This window comes from Nerophis ophidion, linkage group LG10 (assembly GCF_033978795.1).
Source record: "Nerophis ophidion isolate RoL-2023_Sa linkage group LG10, RoL_Noph_v1.0, whole genome shotgun sequence".
Lineage (NCBI taxonomy): Eukaryota > Metazoa > Chordata > Actinopteri > Syngnathiformes > Syngnathidae > Nerophis > Nerophis ophidion.
Genome location: NC_084620.1, coordinates 52525854 through 52548465, shown reverse-complemented (window position 1 = coordinate 52548465; position 22612 = coordinate 52525854). Strand labels below are relative to the sequence as shown.

Sequence of the window (22612 nt, the reverse complement as noted above, 5' to 3'; positions counted from 1 at the left end):
CTTTCCTGGCGTCATAATCCCACATCCTTCAGCTGGAAAACCAGATGGATCTTGCCATCATGACCTCCATGATTGATTGATTGATTGATTGATTGATTGATTGACTAGAGTCCTGCATGCAGTGGAGTAAAAACGAAGTGCGCGTCTTTGCGAGGTGGCTTTCAGGATGGTTTAAAGTCGTCTCTTTTCATTGCATAATCACACAGTATTTTGGACATCTGCGTTGCTGAATCTTTTGCAATTTGTTCAATTAATAGTGGAGACGTCAAAGAAGAACGCTGTCAGTGGAAAGCGGTGGATTGCAGCTGCCTTTATCAACCTAAACAAAGCCGGGGTTTCTTTGTTTGCTGTGAAGCTTTAACACAGAGCGGGTCAAGTGAACATGTTTCTCTACGTCAACCAGCAAGTTTTTTGGATGGGAAAATTGTGGTATTAAGTCGGCTCTTACCGGAGACTTGAGTGGATTACGCGACTTCATCCTGCAGCTCGAAAAGGCAGCTGTGATCTTGGCTCCTCGGCTTCTAAGGCGCGGGACTAATAGAATCAAAACGTTTTTTTTGATTGATTGATTGATTGATACTTTTATTAGTAGATTGCACAGTTCAGTACATATTCCGTACAATTGACCACTAAATGGTAACACCCGAATAAGTTTTTCAACTTGTTTAAGTCGGGGTCCACGTTAATCAATTCATGGTACAAATATATACTATCAACATAATACAGTCATCACACAAGTTAATCATCATAGTATGTACATTGAATTATTTACATTATTTACAATCCGAGGGGTGGGTGGGGAGCTTTGGTTGATATCAGAACTTCAGTCATCAACAATTGCATCAACAGAGAAATGTGGACATTGAAACAGTGTAGGTCTTATTTAGTAGGATATGTACAGCCAGCAGAGAACATAGTGAGTTCACATAGCATAAGAACAAGTATATACATTAGAAGTACATTTGAGTTATTTATAATCCGGGGAGATGGGATGTGAATGGAGGAGGGTATTAGTAAAGTGTTGAAGTTGCCTGGAGGTGTTGTTTTAGAGCGGTTTTGAAGGAATATAGAGATGCACTTACTTTTACACCTGTTGGGAGTGCATTCCACATTGATGTGGCATAGAAAGAGAATGAGTTAAGACCTTTGTTAGATCGAAATCTGGGTTTAACGTGGTTTGTGGAGCTCCCCCTGGTGTTGTGGTTATGGCGGTCATTTACGTTAAGGAAGTAGTTTGACATGTACTTCGGGATCAAGGAGGTGTAGCGGATTTTATAGACTAGGCTCAGTGCAAGTTGTTTTACTCTGTCCTCCACCCTGAGCCAGCCCACTTTGGAGAAGTGGGTTGGATTGAGGTGTGATCTGGGGTGGAGGTCTAAAAGTAACCGGATTAGCTTATTCTGGGATGTTTGGAGTCTAGATTTGAGGGTTTTGGAGGTGCTGGGGTACCAGGAGGTGCAAGCGTAATCGAAGAAGGGTTGAATGAGAGTTCCCGCTAGAATCCTCAAGGTGTTTTTGTTGACCAGAGAGGAGATTCTGTAGAGGAATCTCGTTCTTTGGTTGACCTTTTTGATCACCTTGGTTGCCATTTTATCACAGGAAAGATTAGCCTCTAGAATGGAACCTAGGTAGGTGATCTCATCCTTCCTGGTGATAACAATGTCACCCACTTTTATAGTGAAGTCACTGACCTTCTTAAGTTTGATATGGGACCCAAATAGGATGGATTCCGTTTTACCAAAGAGTATGGATAGCTTGTTGTCAGCGAGCCAGGTGCAAATATTGAGAAGGTCCGCACTGAGGATTTGTTCCACCTGTGACTTGTCCTTGCCGGATACCAGCAGGGCCGAGTCATCCGCAAACAGGAACAATTCACAGTGGCATGCTGATGGCAAGTCATTCACGTGTATTAGGAACAGTAAAGGTCCTAGTATACTGCCTTGGGGGACTCCACAGCTTACTGAGAGGGGAGGGGACATGGTGCCGTTCACCTCTACCACCTGTTTCCTCCCCTCCAAGTAAGATTGCATCCAGCTTGATGAGGTTTCGTCGAATCCGATTGCTCGGAGCTTATCCAACAGTATAGCATGGTTAACGGTGTCAAAGGCCTTCTGAAGGTCCAGCATGACCATGCCGCAGTATTTGCCCGCGTCCACCTCTTGTTTGATATGGTCGCTCAGATAGAGAAGGCATGTGTCAGTGGAGTGGTTAGTTCTGAAGCCGGATTGGAATTTGTACATTAGTTTATTAGTAGCAAGGTATCTTGTTATATTTTTATTTTACTGTTATATTTTTATTCCCATTGTTGCTTTTTATTTTTATTCTTATTGTAATATTTCTCTATTTTGTTTCCGTTTAAACCCCCATTATTAACTTTTTACTTTTTTTTTAATTGATCTGAACTCTGTACACTGCTGCTGGAATTTTAATTTTCCTGAAGGAACTCTCCTGAAGGAATCAATAAAGTACTATCTATCTATGAATATTTATATAGCCCTAAATCACTAGTGTCTCAAAGGGTTGCACAAACCGCAGCACAAACCACAACGCCATCCTCGGTAGAGCCCACATAAGGCAAGGAAAACTTACACCCAGTGGGACGTCGGTGACAATAATGACTATGAGAAACCTTGGAGAGGACCGCATATGTGGATCCAACACAACCGTGAGAGTCCAGTCCAAAGTGGATCCGACACAGCAGAGAGAGTCCCGTCCACAGCGGAGCCAGCAGGAAACCATCCCAAGTGGAGAGTCCAGTCCATAGTGGATCCAACATAGTAGTAGGGAGTCCAGTCCATAGTGGATCTAACATAATAGTGAGAGTCCAGTCCATAGTGGATCTAACATAATAGTGAGAGTCCAGTCCATAGTGGATCCAACATAATAGTGAGAGTCCAGTCCACAGTGGAGCCAGCAGGAAACCATCCCAAGCGGAGGCGGATCAGCAGCGCAGAGATGTCCCCAGTCAATACATAGGCGAGCGGTCCATCCTGGGTCCCGACTCTGGACGAGCGGTCCATCCTGGGTCCCGACTTATCTATCTATTCTCTCAGAGACACTGGCGTTCACCAGCCATCCGACTTTCAGGTATGACTTTATAATCTCACTAAAATACTATTAACACAATAAGCAGATAAGGGATTTTCCAGAATTATCCTAGCAAATGTGTCTAATAACATCTGAAACTCTCCCACTGCCGCCGACTGGAGCCGTCGCCTTGTTTTTTGTTTTTTTTTAGTGCTTTACTCTAACTTTCCTCATCCACGAATATTTCATCTTGGCTCAAATGAATGGGGAAATTGTCGCTTTCTCGGTTCGAATCACTCTAGCTGCTGGTGGCCATGATTGTAAAAAATGTTCGGATGTGAGGAGCTCCACAACCCGTGACGTCACGCGCACATCATGAACCTCAAGTCTTTGTCCTTAACTTAATGCCACGCCGGGAGGCCGATAACACACACACACACACAACACACACACACACACACACACACACACACACACACACACACACCATCAGGAAAACCACAGGACCCTCTCTGCTCTCTCTAAACCCCTCTATGCTCCCGTATCGGACAAAAGCTGGGGCACTGCTTTTCCCAACACACACACACTATTCATCCCATCTTTTAGTGTTTCACTCTAACTTTCCTCATCCACGAATATTTCATCTTGGCTCAAATTAATGGGGAAATTGTCGCTTTCTCGGTCCGAATCGCTCTTAGCTGCTGGTGGCCATGATTATAAAGAATGTGAGGATGTGAGGAGCTCCACAACCCGTGACGTCACGCGCACATCGTCTGCTACTTCCGGTACAGGCAAGGCTTTATTTTATTAGCGACCAAAAGTTGTGAACTTTCCTCTTGGATGTTCTCTACTAAATCCTTTCAGCAAAAATATGGCGAAATGATCAAGTATGACACATAGAATAGACCTGCTATCCCCGTTTAAAAAGGAAAATCTCATTCCAGTAGGCCTTTAAAACCTCAAAGCCATTATGCAGCGCACCGAAAAAAACGAAGAAGAAAAAACATTCCTGGGGCCTCTCCATGGCGAGGAGAAACAACAAAACGGGGCGGGCGAAGCAGCGGAGTTTATGAGGAAATGTAAATTGGTGATTTGATTGGGAAGCGAAGAACACGAGTGGGATTGTGGCGGGGGTGGGCGAGGGGGGCGGGGCATCATGGCGGCCTGTCAATTATTTTTGGGGAGCCATGTGACGCGCACATTCGCCGCATGTTCGCCGTATTGACTCGCCACCAGATATGACCACACACACACACACACACACACACACACACACACACACACACACACACACACACACACACACACACACACACTCAGCATGCAGCAGGACACTCACACTGTGACTCGGACACAATAGCCAAGCTTGGAAGCCTCGGCTGATTCATGAACCTCAAGTCTTTGTCCTTAACTTAATGCCACGCCGGGAGGCCGATAACACACACACACACACACACACACAACACACACACACACACACACACACACACACACACACACACACACACACACACACACACACACACACACACACCATCAGGAAAACCACAGGAACCTCTCTGCTCTCTCTAAACCCCTTTATTCTCCCGTATCGGACAAAAGCTGGGGCACTGCTTTTCCCAACACACACACACACACACACACACTGGCACACTATTCATCTCCTGGATATCGCTCATCTGGAGTGAGAAGAAAGGGCAGAAAGGAGTTTCATCCCCGCCGATTGTCTGGCAGAAACGCGGCGGAGAGGCGGACAATTCAATAAGAACATGTGACTCGAACAAGGGGGGGGGGCCCTGACAATGGGGGCCCTCACAAGGGGGCCCTCAGGTTGAAAGCAGAGGAGAAAGCAAAACCAAAACGCGGAAGGCGCTCTTCGTGGACGGGAGGATGCACTTCAGAAATTAAAGCATCTTCGGCGGGAACTTGAACCAATCGCAAGTTTTCGCCTCCGAGGGCCACGGACTGACGCAGCCAGGGGCCATTTTTGCTGGTTTTCGCCTTCAAAACCGGCTAACAGTTAGCACGTCGGGTAATAGAAAGACATGAGCTAAAAAAAAAGCTAAAATGCTAACAGTAGAGTGCCAAAATAACATATACTTCACAAACCAAAATATTTGACACTGAGGCATATACCTGCTAATACAGCTAAAAAAAAAATGTATCGATGCTAAAATGCTAACTGTAACATGTTTCAAGTCACAATATGTATTACACTCAGGTGTGTGTCTGAAAAATGTGTTTAAAATGCAAGAATGCTAACATTAACTCGTACCAAAATATGACTGAGGTGTATACCTACAAAAAATAGCTAACCCTAAAAACACTGACACGTATACCTGCTAATATAGCTAAAAAAAAAAAAAAAAAGACGCCATGCTAATTTAACGATGCTAAAATGTTAACTCTAACATGCTTCAAGTTACAACATGTATTACACTTCGGTCTGTGTCTGAAAAATGTGTTTAAAATACTAAAATGCTAACATTAGCATTCATCCAGTACCAAAACATGACAGAGGTGTATACCTACAAAAAATAGCTAACCTAAAAACACTGAAACATATACCTGCTAATATAGCTAAAAAACAAAAAGCCGCCATGCTAATGGAACGATGCTAAAATGTTAACTCTAAGATGCTTCAAGTCACAACATGTATTACACTCAGGTCTGTGTCCAAAAAATGTGTTTAAAGTGTGTTTAGAATGCTAGCATGCTAACATTACCATTCATCCAGTACCAAAACATGACTGAGGTGTATACCTACAAAAATAGCTAACCCTAAAAACACTATAACATATACCTGCTAATGTAGCTAAAAAAAATAATAATAAAAAGCCGCCATGCTAATGTAACGATGCTAAAATGCTAACTGTAACATGCTTCAAGTCACAACATGTATTACACTAGGTGTGTGTCTGAAAAATGTGTTTATAATGCTAGAATGCTAACATTAGCATTCATCAAGTACCAAAATATGACTGAGGTGTATACCTATAAAATAGCTAACCCTAAAAACACTTACACATATACCTGCTAATACAGCTAAAAAATAAAAAAATAATAAAATAAAGCTGTCATGTTAATGTAACGATGCTAAAATGCTAACCAAGATTCAAGTCACAACTTGTATTACACTCAGGTATGTGTCTGAAAAATGTGTTTAAAATGCAAGAATGATAACATTACCATGTACCAAAATATGACTGAGGTGTATACCTACAAAAATAGCTAACCACAGCAAGCATGCTAACATACATTGTTAGTCAAGTAACACGATTTATGACACTGAGGCATACACCTGCTAAATTAGCTAAAAAAAGCTACCTTGCTAATGTAAAGATGCTAAAATGCTAGCTGTAACATGCCTCAAGTCACAAAATGTATCACTCTGGGATATGCAACTGAAAAAAAATGTGTTTAAAATGCTAGCATGCTAACATTAGCATGCATCAAGTAACAAAACATGACTGAGGTGTATACCTACAGAAATAGCTAAAAAACAGCAAACATGCTAACAGGTATCATTTGTTAAGTTACAACATATATGACACTTAGGCGTACACCTGCTAAATTAGCTAAAACATGTTACCATGCTAATGTTAAGATGCTAAAATGCTAACTGTAACAAGCTTCAAGTCACAACATGTATTACACTGAGGTGTGTTTCTGAAACATGTGTTTAAAATTCTAGCACGCTAACATTAGCATGCATCAAGTAGCAAATTATGACTGAGGTGTATACTTACAAAAATAGCTACAAAATAGCAAGCATGCTAACAGGCATTGTTTGTCAAATACCATAATATATGACACTGAGGTGTTATTGCTAAACAATGTTACCATTCTAATTTTACGATGCTAAAATGCTAACTGTAACGTGCATCAAGTCCCAAAATGTTTAATTCTGAGGTGTGTGTCTGAAAAATATGTTTAAAATGCAAGAATGCTATCATTAGCATGCATCAAGCACCAAAATAGGACTAAGGTGTATGCCTACAAAATAGCTAAAAAATAGCAAGCATACTAACAGGTACCATTTGTCAAATAACAAAATATTTGACACTGAGGCGTACACCTACTAAATTAGCTAAAAAATGTTGCCGTGCTAATGTTAAGATGTTAAAAATGCAAACTGTAACATGCCCCAAGTCACAAAATGTTTTATTCTGATGTATGTGTCTGAAACATGTGTTTAAAACGCTAGCACGCTAACATTAGCATGCATCGAGTCGCAAATTATGACTGAGGTGTATACCTACAAAAATAGCTAAAAAAATAGCAAAAATGCTGACAGGTATTGTTTTTCAAATAACTCAATATATGACACTAAGGTGTTACTTGCTAAAAAATGTTATCATTCTAATTGTACGATGCTAAAATGCTAACTGTAACGTGCTTCAAGTCACAAAATGTTTAATTCTGAGGTGTGTTGTGTTTGGACCAGTTCTTCCTCCCAGGGAATTTAAGCGACTGTTCACTCCCAAGTTCTTTCGATGAGACATAAGCTGGTTTTAAATGAATAATAATAATAATAATAATAATAATAAAGGATTAGATTTATATCGCACTTTTCTATAGTTAGATACTCAAAGCCCTCACGGAGAAGTGGGAACCCATCATTCATTCACACCTGGTGGTGGTAAGCTATATATGTAGCCACAGCTGCCCTGGGGTAGACTGACTGATGCGTGGCTGCCAGTTTGCGCCTACGGCCCCTCCGACCACCACCAATCATTAATTCATCATTCATTCACCAGTGTGAGTGGCACCGGGGGCAAGGGTGAAGTGTCCTGCCCAATGACACAACGGTAGCGATTTGGATGTCAATAGGTGGGAAGCGAACCTGCAACCCTCAGGTTTCTGGCACGGCCGCTCTACCCACCACGCCATGCCGCCCCCAGACAGAGTAGCTCATTTTGATATTTTTTAATCCAAAGCTTTGGGAGACCATCTATGCACATACACATTCAATTCACATCGCCCTAGTTGATCGGACCACATCCTGCATTCCGATTACAAGGTCGTCTACAGTGTACTAGCGACAGGAGATAGGGAAAAGCTAAACAGGGTACTGAATAAAACACTAGCTATTTCAAATACCACTCCGGAACAAAAGATTTAACTCAAAAATATGGATGTATGTACATATCTACCTTTGTCAGGTGTGTGTCTTAAAAATGTGTTTAATATGCAAGAATGTTAACATTAGCATGCATCAAGTACCAAAATACGACGGATGTGTATACCTACGGAATTAGCACAAAATGCTACCATGCTAATGTTAGGTTGCTGAAATGCTAACAGTAACGTGCCTCTAGTCACAAAATATATTATTCTGAAGCATACCTGCTAAATTGGCTGGAAAAACAGCTACAATGCTAACGTTAAAGTGCTAACGACTGTGCCAGGGACTGTAAAAGAAAAGCGCTAGTAATCCCCGGGCCGCACTTTGGACACCCCTGGTCTGGTCTGGGGCCACTAGTGGGCTGGAGGCTAAGAGGAGAGGGTCTTGTATGTGCTTAGCATGTTGGATGACACAAAGCAAGTGCAGGGGGGAGGTGATGGAGGCCTGAAGCCAAAGCCACCTCCACCCATCCGTCCATCCATCCATTCTCCACCTTCTTGGTCCCCGCCTTCCTTTGTCGCCCACTGGAGTGAAGGCAGGCGTGAGGAGCGGCGGCCACAATGGCCTAAGTGCTGGCCTACAAAATGCCTCACTGAGCATGTGTGTGTGTGTGTGTGTGTGTGTGTGTGTGTGTGTGTGTGTGTGTGTGTGTGTGTGTGTGTGTTTATACCATTCTTGAGACATCAACAAGGAAAAGTACCTTCCATAAATTAGGACCGAAATCATGGTCCCAATACGGAAGACCATTGCATCTAATAGAGAACCAAATACTAGAGTCTGTGAACATTGCTCCAAAGTCAGGATTTTTTTGTTGATTTAATGTCAATGTTTACAAAAGTAAACATTGACAGGTGCAAAGGCAGCAATATATGATAAAACAACCTGGTAGTTAAAGAAGGACTTTCCAATTTTCCCCCCGAATAAACCCGCCAGATGAACAGCTGATTTTACGACTGTTTTCCGAAAGTTGTCAAAATTTTAAGCTTTTCTTGTAGAATTGCGACTGTTATTGAGTAAAATTCCAATTTGTATCATAATATTGCACACATGTTCAGTTTTCCTGTAAAATTTTGACTTGTGTTGAGTAAAATGACGACTTTTATTATAATACTGTTAAAATTTTTTGTTTTTCTTGTAAAAATCCAACACATTTTTCACAAGGTTTTTTATATTTGCATAGTATGTTCTCAAGGAGGTAACAGACAGTGTGTGTGTGTGTGTGTGTGTGTGTGTGTGTGTGTGTGTGTTTATACTATTCTTGAGACATCAACAAGGAAAAGTACCTTCCATAAGATAGGACCGAAATCATGGTACCAATACGGAAGACCATTGCATCTAATAGAGAGCCAAAAACTAGAGTCTGTGAACATTGCTCCAAAGTCAGGATTTTTCTGTTGATTTAATGTGCATAAAAAAGTAAACATTGACAGGTGCAAAGGCAGCAATATATGATAAAACAACCTGGTAGTTAAAGAAGGACTTTCCAATCTCCCCCCTGAATAAACCCGCCAGGTGAACAGCTGATTTTAAGACTGTTTTCCGAAAGTTGTCAAAATTTTAAGCTTTTCTTGTAAAATTGCGACTGTTATTGAGTAAAATTCCAACCTTTATCATAATATTGCACAAATGTTCAGTTTTCCTGTAAAATTTTGACTTGCGTTGAGTAAAATGACGACTTTTAATATAATACTGTTCAAATTTTTAGTTTTTCTTGTGAAAATCCAACACATTTTTCACAAGGTTTTTTATATTTGCATAGTATGTTCTCAAGAAGGTAACAGACAGTGTGTGTGTATGTGTTTGTGTGTGTGTGTGTGTGTGTGTTTGTGTGTGTGTGTGTGTGTGTGTGTGTGTGTGTGTGTGTGTGTGTGTGTGTGTGTGTGTGTGTGTGTGTGTGTGTTTATAATATTCTTGAGACATCAACAAGGAAAAGTACCTTCCATAAGTTAGGACCGAAATAATGGTCCCGATACGGAAGACCATTGCATCTAATACAGAACTAAATGCTAGAGTCTGTGAACATTGCTCCAAAGTCAGGATTTTTTTTGTGGATTTAATGTGCATACAAAAGTTAACATTGACAGGTGCAAAGGCAGCAATATATGATAAAACAACCCGGTAGTTAAAGAAAGACTTTCCAATTTTCCCCCCGAATAAACCCGCCAGGTGAACAGCTGATTTTACGACTGTTTTCCGAAAGTTGTCAACATTTTAAACTTTTCTTGTAGAATTGCGACTGTTATTGAGTAAAATTCCAACTTTTATCATAATATTGCACAATGGTTCAGTTTTCTTGTAAAATTTTGACTTGCGTTGAGTAAAATTACGACTTTTAATATAATACTGTTAAAATGTTTTGTTTTTCTTGTGAAAATCCAACAAATTGTTCACAAGGTTTTTTAGATTTACATAGTATGTTCTCAAGAAGGTAACAAACAATAGTGTGTGTGTGTGTGTGTGTTTGTGTGTGTGTGTGTGTGTGTGTGTGTGTATGTGTGTGTGTGTGTTGTGCGACATCTGTCATTGACTTGGCATGTCCAGGCCGCCACGGCGTGCGGACATCAGGGGTCTCCGGCTTGAGGCAAAGGCCAAGACCCCGCCCTCAATGTACATCGAGCGAGCCGTCAATCAAGCCATCCGACGTTGCTCCGCCCCTCTGCTCATCCACCTCTCTGTGAGTGCTGCGCAAAAAATAATTCTAATTGTAAAAATAAGGACTCTGGGAATGCAGATCTCATCCGGCAAATTTAAATACGGTAATCTTCCACCGAATGCGGAATAATGTTATTTTGTAGACTAACAGATACTACATTGTTTCATTTTGAAGCTGCATTCAATGGAATGGAGCGGAGTAAAAGCAGCGTTTCTTCTCTATAAATATACTCAAGTAAAAGTAAACGTATGTTGCATTAAAACTATTCTTATGAGTACAAAATACCGCAAAGGTTACTCAAGTAGATGTAACGGAATAAATGTAGCGCGTTACTACCCACCTCTGCCCCTGACATCCATCCAACATGCCAGCCACACCCCCGTTTATTGGCCATCCATCACTCTACCTGCCTACTCGTCCATCCTTCCCACATCCAGCCCGGGCTAACAAGAGGTCAAAGGCCGAGCCAAAAGGAAGACCTTCATCCCCTGGCTCTTCATGACGCCCAACCCCCCCCCCCTCTCCGGACCCCCTGCTGTGACTCCCTATTCCACATGGCACCGCCTTTGGTTATTCCATCCTGTTGCTCTCTAGGAATGTATACGCACCTGGATGGTTGTGCAGCGTGTGTGTGTGTGCATGTGTGTGTGTGCAAGTGTGTGTGTGTGTGTGTGTGTTATCTCCAGGGGTAGCAGGTGGTCGGTAGAGTAAGAAAGAAGATGAATGAAGAGAGCAGAAGAGCAGCGGAGCATGATCAGGCCAGGCCGTGGGGGACAACACGGCTAGTCATTTATTAGCCGCAACACACACACTCACACACACACACACACGTATAGAGGTGCATTAAATGTCTTCATGTCTAATCAGTAGATTCCCTTTGACCTAGCACACATTGGAGCTCCATTCATCTACCTTAAGTAGAGCATCGCTGGACACAAAACTCCAGCTCTAAAACTTTCTTTGTGTGTGTGTGTGTGTGTGTGTGTGTGTGTGTGTGTGTGTGTGTGTGTGTGTGTGTGTGTTGTCCCGCTCCAGGCCAGCCTCTGTTAAAAGTCCAGCCTCTTCTGTTTCAAGATGTTTATTGTTTTTTGACCCATTTTGTGTCCTCTTGTGTGTGTGTGTGTGTGTGTGTGGGTCATTGATCCAGCTGGAAGCAAGTGTGTGTGCGTATGTGTGTGTGTGCGTGTGTGTGTGTGTGTGTGTGTGTGTGTGTGTGTGTGTGTGTGTGTGTGTGTGTGTGTGTGTGTGTACGTGCGTGTGTGTGGGTCATTGATGCAGCTGGAAGCAAGAGTGTGTGTGCATATGTGTGTGCATATGTGTGTGCGTGCGTGTGTGTGTGTGTGTGTGTGTGTGTGTGTGTGTGCGCGTGTGTGTGTGTGTGTGTGAGTGTAATATTCCAGGCCTTTCATAATGATTAAAGCCTTCATTAAAATTTCATCCCAACCTGCTGTTTGCAGCTAATGGTCTTTGTGAGCACCCACAGACAAACAATAGCCAGCCCGATTTTTATCCGGCCCTTCAATACCGCCCCTCTCTCTCTCTCTTGTTCCCTTTTTTCCTCGGTCTTTCTCTCATGCCAGGGTTTTGTGTGTGTGCAAGGTCTGGAGGCGCCAAGGCCCTTTTGCCGGTACGTTCCATTTTGAACCACTTTGCACCACTTCTAAGGTGTATCAAGACCAGGTTGTCAAAAAAACAAAAAAACACCAGGAGAAGTCCTGCAGATGTACGATGGAGTTAAACACCAGGAGAAGTCCTGCACATGTACGATGGAGGTAAACACTAGGAGAAGTCCTGCAGATGTACTATGGACGAAAACACCAGGAGAAGTCTTGCACATGTACTATGGAGGTAAACACCAGGAGAAGTCTTGCACATGTACTATGGAGGTAAACACCAGGAGAAGTCCTGCACGTGTACTATGGAGGTAAAAACCAGGAGAAGGTAAACACTACACTTGCCTCACTAACCTTCTTGGCTGCTGTGGTAGTTGTTTTGCAAAATAAGTATTTATATCGCACACCTGTTGTCACATTATCACCATCACATGCGGACTTAATCTCTTGTTTACCTTCCAGAAGGGTCATTAGAGTTGGCCAAAGGGTAATTTGAACTCCATCTGTCTGAGGCAAGACCTGCTTTAAATGCGCCACTCCTTTCATCGCTTTTTTTCCCCACGCTTTGCACCCTGCGGCTTCTCAAGCGGCGCGGCTGATTTTAGGGACTTTTATATAAACAGAAAAGGTGTCTTATTGTGTGTGCTACGGCGCCAGCTTTCAGAGGAGTTTGCCCATTGGCGTGTCCTTCCATTTAGTGCTTTCAACCGGAAGTAGAAGTGCCGTTTTGTATTCTCGCCATCCATAGCGTTTATACTTGTGTAGAGTCTTCATTCATTGCTCCAAGCGACGTTTTGTAAGTTTTTCAATACAACTAAAACAATTAACTATGGCATAGAACAAACATGAAACTGTGGCATGAAACCAATAGCATTAACTATGGCATAGAACAAACATGAAACTGTGGCATGAAACAAATTGCATTAACTATGGCAAAGAATAAACATTGAACTGTGGCATAAAACAACTAGCATTAGCTACAGCATAGAACAAACACAAAACTGGGGCATGAAAAAACTAGCATTAACTATGGCATAGGACAAACATGAAACTGTGGCATGAAACAACTAGCATTAACTATGGCATAGAACAAACATGAAACTGTGGCATGAAACAACTAGCATAAAGTATGGCATAGAACAAACACGGAACTGTGGCATGAACGAATAGCATTGAACCATGGTATAGAACAAACACGAAACTGTGGCATGAAACAACTAGCATTAACTATGGCATAGTACAAACACGAAACTGTGGCATGAAGCCAATAGCATTAAGTATGGCATAGAACAAACACGGAACTGTGGTATGAAACAACTAGCATTAACCATGGCAAAGAACAAACATGAAACCGTGGCATAAAACTAGCCTTAACTATGGCATGGAACAAACATGAAACTGTGGCATGAAAAAAATAGCATTAACTATGGCATAAAACCAACATGAAACTGTGGCATGAAACAACTAGCATTAACTATGGCAAAGAACAAACATGAAACCGTGGCATGAAACAACTAGCATTACTATGGCATAGAACAAACATGAAACTGTGGCGTGAAACCAATAGCATTAACTACGGCATAGTACAGACACGAAACTGTGGCATGAAACAACTAGCATTAACTATGGCATAGAACAAACACGAAACTGTGGCATGAAACCAATAGCATTAACTATGGCATTGAACAAACACGAAACTGTGGTATGAAACAACTAGCATTACCTATGGCATAGAACAAATACAAAACTGTGGCATGAAACAACTAGCATTAACTATGGCATAGAACAAACATGAAACTGTGGCATGAAACCAATAGCATTAACTATGGCATAAAAACAAACACGAAACTGTGGCATGAAACCAATAATGACGCCAGGACGAGTGACTGGCAAAAGCAGGCTTAAATAGCCCTCTGATTAGACGCAGGTGCGAGTCCCGAACACCAGAGGCAGGTGAAAATCATAAGTAGCCATAGCAACTAAAACAAACTTAGGTGTCAAACAGGAACGAAAAGAGTCCAAAACTAACAGAACATAACAAAACCATGATCCGGACTACAGATCATGACACATTGACTCTTTCCAAGAGTCCAGTATAGGCGGTTCTTTTTTTACAAAAACCATATTGTTAGCTATCTTGAATCCATGCGTTGTTGCACCTGTTGAAAAGGTGCAAAGGCAAAGGTGCGCCGCGAGGAAAAAAAGAGAGAAGACGGAAAGAGGACTGACCTTCCGGCTCGTTCTTGATCAGCTCCTCCATCTTGCGCTGCTTCAGTGAATCCACCACGTCCGCCAGGCTGCCCTTACGTCTCTCCGGCGTGCCCGCGGTGGCGCCCCCCTCGCTGCAGGGTCGACCCCCGCCGCCGCCCTCCTCCTTGCCCGGTGAGGTAGCGCTGTGCTGGGTGTAAGGGCTCAAGGAGTTGCCCTTGGAGCCTTCCAGCTCCTGGAGGAAAAGATTTTGGTGTCAATTACAGAACACTTGTTGTACTACACTTTGCGGATTTTCCCTCAACAAATAGTTCTCAGCATAAAACCAAGCGAAGACGCTGGAAAGAGGAGTTTGGATGAGTTCCCCAAATTCCGGCTTCTGCAGTGTCCTTCCTTGTAGTGCTTTCACCCGGAAGTAGAAGTGCCGTTCAGTCTTGGTAAGTTTTACAATATGACTAAAACAATTTTTACTTACAAAAACGTCCCTTGTTTGATGTCTGTACGAGTATTTTCGGGCATATTTGTACGTGTTATTGTAATGTAATGAAGCTGGCGTCGTTAGCATTAGCTAATATGCTAACACGCCTGTGTTAGTATTATTACAATGGCATTCTGTTTCTATTGTTTCAGTTTCATAAATTCATCAAAATGTCAGCGTGGAGTTATTGAGTCTGTTTAGCTGATTGGAGAGCTAGTTTTGCGCAGCTAGCGGGTGGATGACCATGACTCCTGTTTTGTTTGATCGGCCATTTTACTGCCGTGTTACAGACACCATTTGGAAACTACTAAGGTATGTAAATAAACATTCAGAGAATATTTCTTAACAAAGAACATGCACGGAAATGTGGCATGAAACCAATAGCATTAACTATGGCATTGAACAAACATGAAACTGTGGTATGAAACAACTAGCATTATCTATGGTATAGAACAAACACAAAACTGTGGCATGAAACAACTAGCATTAACTATGGCATGGAACAAACATGAAACTGTGGCATGAAACCAATAGCATTAACTATGGCATAGAAAAAACCCGAAACTGTGGCATGAAAAAACTAGCATTAACTATGGCATTGAACAAACAGGAAACTGTGGTATGAAACAACTAGTAAATAATTCATTTTACAACATCTGTGACTTATGGTCCGGTGCAGCTAATATATGGGAAAATGTTTATAGGGGGAGTGGCTTGTATACCGTTGCGCTGTATAATACAGAAAATAGGGTAACCAAAACAATTCTTACTTACTAAAACGTCCCATGTGTGATGTCTGTGGGAGTGTTTTCATGCACATTTTTACATGCTATCGTAATCTAATGAAGCTAGCATCGTTAGCATTAGCTAATATGCTAACACGTTCACAGGTGTCCTTGTTAGTATTATTAACTTACAATGGCATTCTTTTTCTATTGTTTCAGTTTCGTAAATTCATCAGAATGTCAGCGTGGAGTTATTGAGTCTGTTTAGCTGATTGGAGAGCTAGCTTGTGCAGCTAGCGGGTGCATGACCATGACTTCTGTTTTGTTTGATCGTCCGTTTTACTGCCGTGTTACAGACACTGTTTGGAAACAATTAAAGTATGTAAAAAAACATTTACAGGATATTTCTGTGTAAATAATTAATTTTACAACGTGCATATCTGTGACTTATGGTCCGGTGCGTCTAATATATGGCAAAATGTTTTTAGGGGGTGTGGCTTGTATACCGTTGCGCTCTATAGTACGGAAAATAGGGTAACCAAAACAATTCTTACTTACTAAAGCATCCCATGTGTGAAGTCTGTGGGGGTGTTTTCATGCACATTTTTACATGCTATCATAATCCAATGAAGCTAGCATCGTTAGCATTAGCTAATATGCTAACACGTTTACAGGTGTCTGTGTTAGTATTATTAACTTACAATGGCATTCTTTTTCTATTGTTTCAGTTTTGTAAAGTCACCAAAAATGTCAGCGTGGAGTTATTGAGTCTGTTTAGCGGATTGGAGAGATAGCTTGTGCAGCTTGCGGGTGCATGATCATGACTTTTGTTTTGTTTGATCTGCCGTTTTACTGCCGTGTTACAGACATTGTTTGGAAACAAAGTATGTAAATAAACATTTACAGGATATTTATGTGTAAATAATTCATTTTACAACATGCATATCTGTGACTTATGGTCCGGCTAATATATGGGAAAATGTTATAAGGGGGAGTGGCTTATATACCGGTGCGCTCTATAGTACGGAAAATACGGTAACCAAAACAATTCTTACTTACTAAAACGTCCCATGTGTGATGTCTTCATGCACATTTGTATGCGCTATCATAATGTAATGAAGCTAGCTTTGTTAGCATTAGCAAACATGCTAATACGTTTAAACATGTCTGTGTTAGTATTATCAACTTACAATTGCATTCTTTTTCTATTGTTTCACTTTCACAAATTCCTCAGCAAATTCACCAAACTATCAGCGTGGAGTTATTGAGTCTGTTTAGCTGATTGGAGAGCTAGCTCAATGACTTCTGTTTTGTTTGATAAGCCGTTTTACTGCCCTTTTATAGACACCTTTTAGAAACAATTAAGGTACGCCACAAACATTTACTAAATATTTATGTGTAAATAGCTCATTTCACAACGTATATATGTGCGACCTATAGTCCAGTGCGGCTTATATATAGAACATGTTTTAGTGGGTACCAGTGCGTTCTATAGTCTGGTACCTAAACAACTCATCAAATCATTCTCTTCCTTTCTTTTTACTCAATGCCCTGACTTTCATCCTTGGCCAGTTTTGCTAAGTCAGGGCACACGTGTTCTTGTTCTAGAATCTGACTTGGAGGTACTTGACAGAACAAACAAAGAAACAAACAAACAAACTAACTAACTAACAAACAAACAGAACAGTGGGCTTGACAAAGCCTTCCCTGCTCGGCTTTGAAGGACATCCAGCGCTGCGACGAGTACGAGTACGAGTACGCACGACTCGCCACTTCTGCCAGACTTGGAGCTGAGTCAAGGTGTGCGTGTGAGAATGACAAAAGAGGGAACACGTGGCAGGAGGGCTACAAAACATCATAAAGTGAGCCCACGCTCAGGCTGTGTTGTTCATGCCAAGCTGTCATGGGGAATAATTACCCCGCTGTCTCCACTAAGCCGGAGCCGGGATGGATTCATAAAGCGGGAAGAAAGTTTCCAAAGTGGCGAAGCCAGGTCCAGGAAGACAGCTTGAAAGACAATTCATCTGTTTGGATGGGAGACCAGTCACCTCTGACACTGAGAGGGAGAACACCGCTAACACGGCCACACCTTCCACCTACACCCACCACCTTACACCCAGCACCTACACCCACCACCTTCCACTCAGCATCTCCACCCAGCACCTCCCACCCAGCACCTTTCACCCACCACTTACACACACCACCTTCCACCCACCGCCTCTACCCAGCACCTTCCAATCAGCACCTACACCCATCAACTTCCACCCACCACCTTACACCCAACGCCTACACCCAGCACCTTCCACCCACCACCTTACACCCAACACCTATACCCAGCACCTACACTCACCACCTTCCACTCAGCATTTCCACCTAGCACCTTCCACTCAGCACCTTCCACCCAACACCTCCCACCCACCACCTTACACCCAACACCTATACCCAGCACCTACACTCACCACCTTCCACTCAGCATCTCCACCTAGCACCGTCCACCCACCACCTTATACCCAGCACCTATACCCTTAACCTACACCCAACACCTTCCACTCAGCATCTCCACCTAGCACCTTCCACTCAGCACCTTCCACCCAGCACCTTCCACTCAGCACCTCCACCCAGCACTTTCAACCCACAGCAAATTCACCCACCACCCTCCACCCACCACCTAGACCCAGCACCCTCCACTCAGCACCTCCACCCAGCACCTACACCCACCACCTTCCACCACCCCCTCTCAGCACCTTCCACTCAGAACCTATACCCAGCACTTCCACCCAGCACCTTCCACCCAGCACCCACACCCAGCACCACTACCATCGGCTCCGCCTCTCCACAGTTACTTCTTCAATATTTTTTGTTACGCCCCATCATTTGTCTATAACAGGGGTCGGCAACTTCACCCACCACCTTCCACCCAGCACCTAGACCCAGCACCCTCCAATCAGCACCTACACCCAGCACCTTCCACCCACCACCTTACACCCAACACCTATACCCAGCACCTACACCCACCCCCTCTCAGCACCTTCCACTCAGCACCTACACCCAGCACCTTCCACCCACCGCCTTACACCCAACACCTATACCCAGCACCTACACCCACCACCTTCCACCACCCCCTCTCAGCACCTTCCACTCAGCACCTACACCCACCACCCCCACCCAGAACCTTCCACCCATCACCTCTACCCAGCACCTTCACACACACACACACACACACATGTGTTTGTACAACTGTGATACAAATACATGCACACACACACACACGCAGGTATACATGTGTGTATACACCTGTGACACACACACACACATGTATACATGTGTTTACTACACTTGTGACACACACACACACACACAGGTATGTGTGTGTTTATACGCCTGTGACACACACACACACACACACATCTATACATGTGTTTATTACACTTGTGACACACACACACACACACACACAGGTATATATGTGTTTATTACACCTGACACACACACACACACACAGGTATATATGTGTTTATACAACTGTGACACACACACAAGCATACATGTGTTTATACAACTGTGACACACACACAGGTATACATGTGTTTATTACACCTGTGACATACACACACACAGGTATACATGTCTGTATACACCTGTGACACACACACACACACACACACACACACACAGGTATATATGTGTTTATATAACTGTGACACACACACAAGCATACATGTGTTTATACAACTGACACACACACACATACATGTGTTTATTACACCTGTGACACACACACACACACACAGGTATACATGTGTTTATACAACTGTGACACACACACAAGCATACATGTGTTTATACAACTGACACACACACACACACACACACACACAGGTATACATGTGTTTATTACACCTGTGACACACACACGCAGGTATACATGTGTTTATTACACCTGTGACACACACACACACACACACACACGTATACATGTGTGTATACACCTGTGACACACACACACACACACACACACAGGTATACATGTGTGTATACTGTGTGTATACACCTGTGACACACACAGGTATACATGTGTTTATACACCTGTGACACACACACACACAAACGCACGCACACACACACACACACACACACACACAGGTATACATGTGTTTATACACTTGTGACACACACCAATCAAGCCCATTAGGGAGTGGCTACCTGGTCAATGTTTAACTTCCAGTCTGGGACCAGAGATCACAGTCCAGACCATGGGGACAGACGATAGGTCTGTGAAGACCACCATTATCACTTAGAAGACTCCCTATGAGGACCACCATTATCACTTAAAAGACTCTCTATGAAGACCACCATTATCACTTACAAGACCCCCCAAGAAGACCACCATTATCACCTACCTTTTCCTGCGCTTCACCAGCTCCCCAGTGGTATTTCCCCACTGCCTTGTGGTATTTCCCACTCTCAATAAGTCAGCACGCTCAATATTTGACTTTGCATTCGGGCACATGCACCAAGCACGCAGTGTGACGTGGGCGGACCACCTTTGGTCAGGTGTGTGTGTGTGTGTGTGTGTGTGTGTGTGTGTGTGTGTGTGTGTGTATAGACCGCAGGGATCATGCTTTATCAGTATCATGCTCTGAAACAAACCTACTGTGAATCCTCATCTAGGTAAATGAATACATTTTATTTTGTATGTTAAAGTTCAAATGTGCTCCTGAGTTAATGTTGCTGATCAATTTGAATTAATATTAAATAATGTATGCATTATAACTAATTATAATATTCAGATTTATTGATTTAAAAAAAAATGTAATCAACTGGTTGAAGTCGATGCATTTGTTTTTGTTTTTATAATGTCAGGCAAAACAATGCACTTTATTTGTTTGTGTTGCAGACTAACAAAGCATGGCAACAATGTTATTTTGTTGTCTTTGATGTGAATAAAGATGTGTTTATAACAATGTTATAGACCAGGGGTTGGCAACCCAAAATGTTGAAAAAGCCAAATCGGACCAAAAATACAAAAACAAATCCGTCTAGATCAGGGGTCAGCAACCTTTTTGAAACCAAGAGCTACTTCTTGGGTACTGAGTAATGCCAAGGGCTACCAGTTTGATACACACTTAAATAAATTGCCAGAAATTTGATCAATTTACCTTTAATAAATAAATCTATATATATAAAAAAAAATGGGTATTTCTGTCTGTCATTCCGTAGTACATTATTTTCCTTTTAAGGAATGTTTTTTTGTAGAGAATAAATGATGAAAAAAAACCCCCTAATTGAACAGTTTAAATGAGGAAAAAAAAACGAAAATAAAAAATTATTGAAACATAGTTTTTCTTCAATTTCAACTCTTTAAAATTCAAAATTCAACCGAAAAAAATGAGGAGAAAAACTAATTAATTTGAATCTTTTGGAAAAAATTAAAAAAAGAAATTATGGAACATCATTAGTAATTTTTCCTGATTAAGATTAATTTTAGAATTTTGATGATATGTTTTGAATAGGTTAAAATCCATCCATCCATTTTCTACCACTTATTCCCTTTGGGGTCGCGGGGGGCGCTGGTGCCTATCTTAGGCAGAAGGCGGCGTACACCCTGGACAAGTCACCACCTCATCGCAGAGGTTAAAATCCAATCTGCACTTTGTTAGAATATATAACAAATTGGACCAAGCTATATTTCTAACAAAGACAAATAATTATTTCTTCTAGATTTTCCAGAACAAAAATGTTAAAATCAATTCAAAATACTTCGAAATAAGATTTCAATTTGATTCTACAGATTTTCGAAATTTGCCAGAATATTTTTTTTGAATTTTGATCATAATAGGTTTGAAGAAATATTTCACAAATATTCTTCGTCAAAAAAACAGAAGCTAAAATGAAGAATTAAATTAAAATGTATTTATTCTCTACAATAAAAAAAAAATAAAAATACTTGAACATTGATTTAAATGGTCAGGAAAGAAGAGGAAGGAATTTAAAAGGTAAAAAGGTTTATTATTTTTAAGATTGTATTTTTTCTCTAAAATTGTCTTTCTGAAAGTTATAAGAAGCAAAGTAAAAAAAATAATTAATTTATTTAAACAAGTGAAGACCAAGTCTTTAAAATATTTTCTGGGATTTTCAAATTCTATGAGTTGTGTCTCTCTTAGAATTAAAAATGTCGAGCAAAGCAAGACCAACTTGCTAGTAAATAAATAACATTTAAAAAATAGAGGCAGCTCACTGGTAAGTGCTGTTATTTGAGCTATTTTTAGAACAGGCCAGCGGGCGACTCATCTGGTCCTTATGGGCGACCTGGTGCCCGCGGGCACCGCGTTGGTGACCCCTGGTCTAAAGCTGCAAAAAATTAAAAGCCATATTTCATACAGGTAGTGTGTCATGAGATATAAATAAAATTAAGAGGACTTAAATGAAACTAAATAAGCTCAAATATAGCTATACATGAGGTATAATGATGCAATATGTACATACAGCTAGCCTAAATAGCATGTTAGCATCGATTAGCTCGCAGTCATGCACTGACCAAATATTTCTGATTAGCACTCCACATAAGTCAATAACATCAACAAAACTCACCTTTGTGCATTCATGCACAACATTATAAGTTTGGTGGATAAAATGAGACAGAAAAAGAAGTGGCATAAAACACGTCTTAGAGAGTCAGAGAAAGTTATGCATGTAAACAAACTAGGGTGAGTTTAAGGACCGCCAAAATTAGTAGGACAAAACAGCGCTCGCCAAATACTCGAATCAGGGAAGCATGTT

At 41.7% G+C, this 22612-nt stretch overlaps 1 protein-coding gene across 7 annotated transcripts in view; it reads right to left on the bottom strand.

Annotated features, from left to right (window-relative positions):
* sox5 (SRY-box transcription factor 5) overlaps positions 1 to 22612 on the bottom strand; it is a 258081-nt gene that overhangs the window by 171893 nt on the left and 63576 nt on the right. For all 7 annotated transcript variants that reach the window (XM_061914079.1, XM_061914080.1, XM_061914082.1 and 4 more), the window contains one exon: positions 14651 to 14864. In XM_061914079.1, the coding sequence (XP_061770063.1) occupies positions 14651 to 14864 (214 nt within the window). The remainder of the gene's footprint in view (positions 1 to 14650; positions 14865 to 22612) is intronic.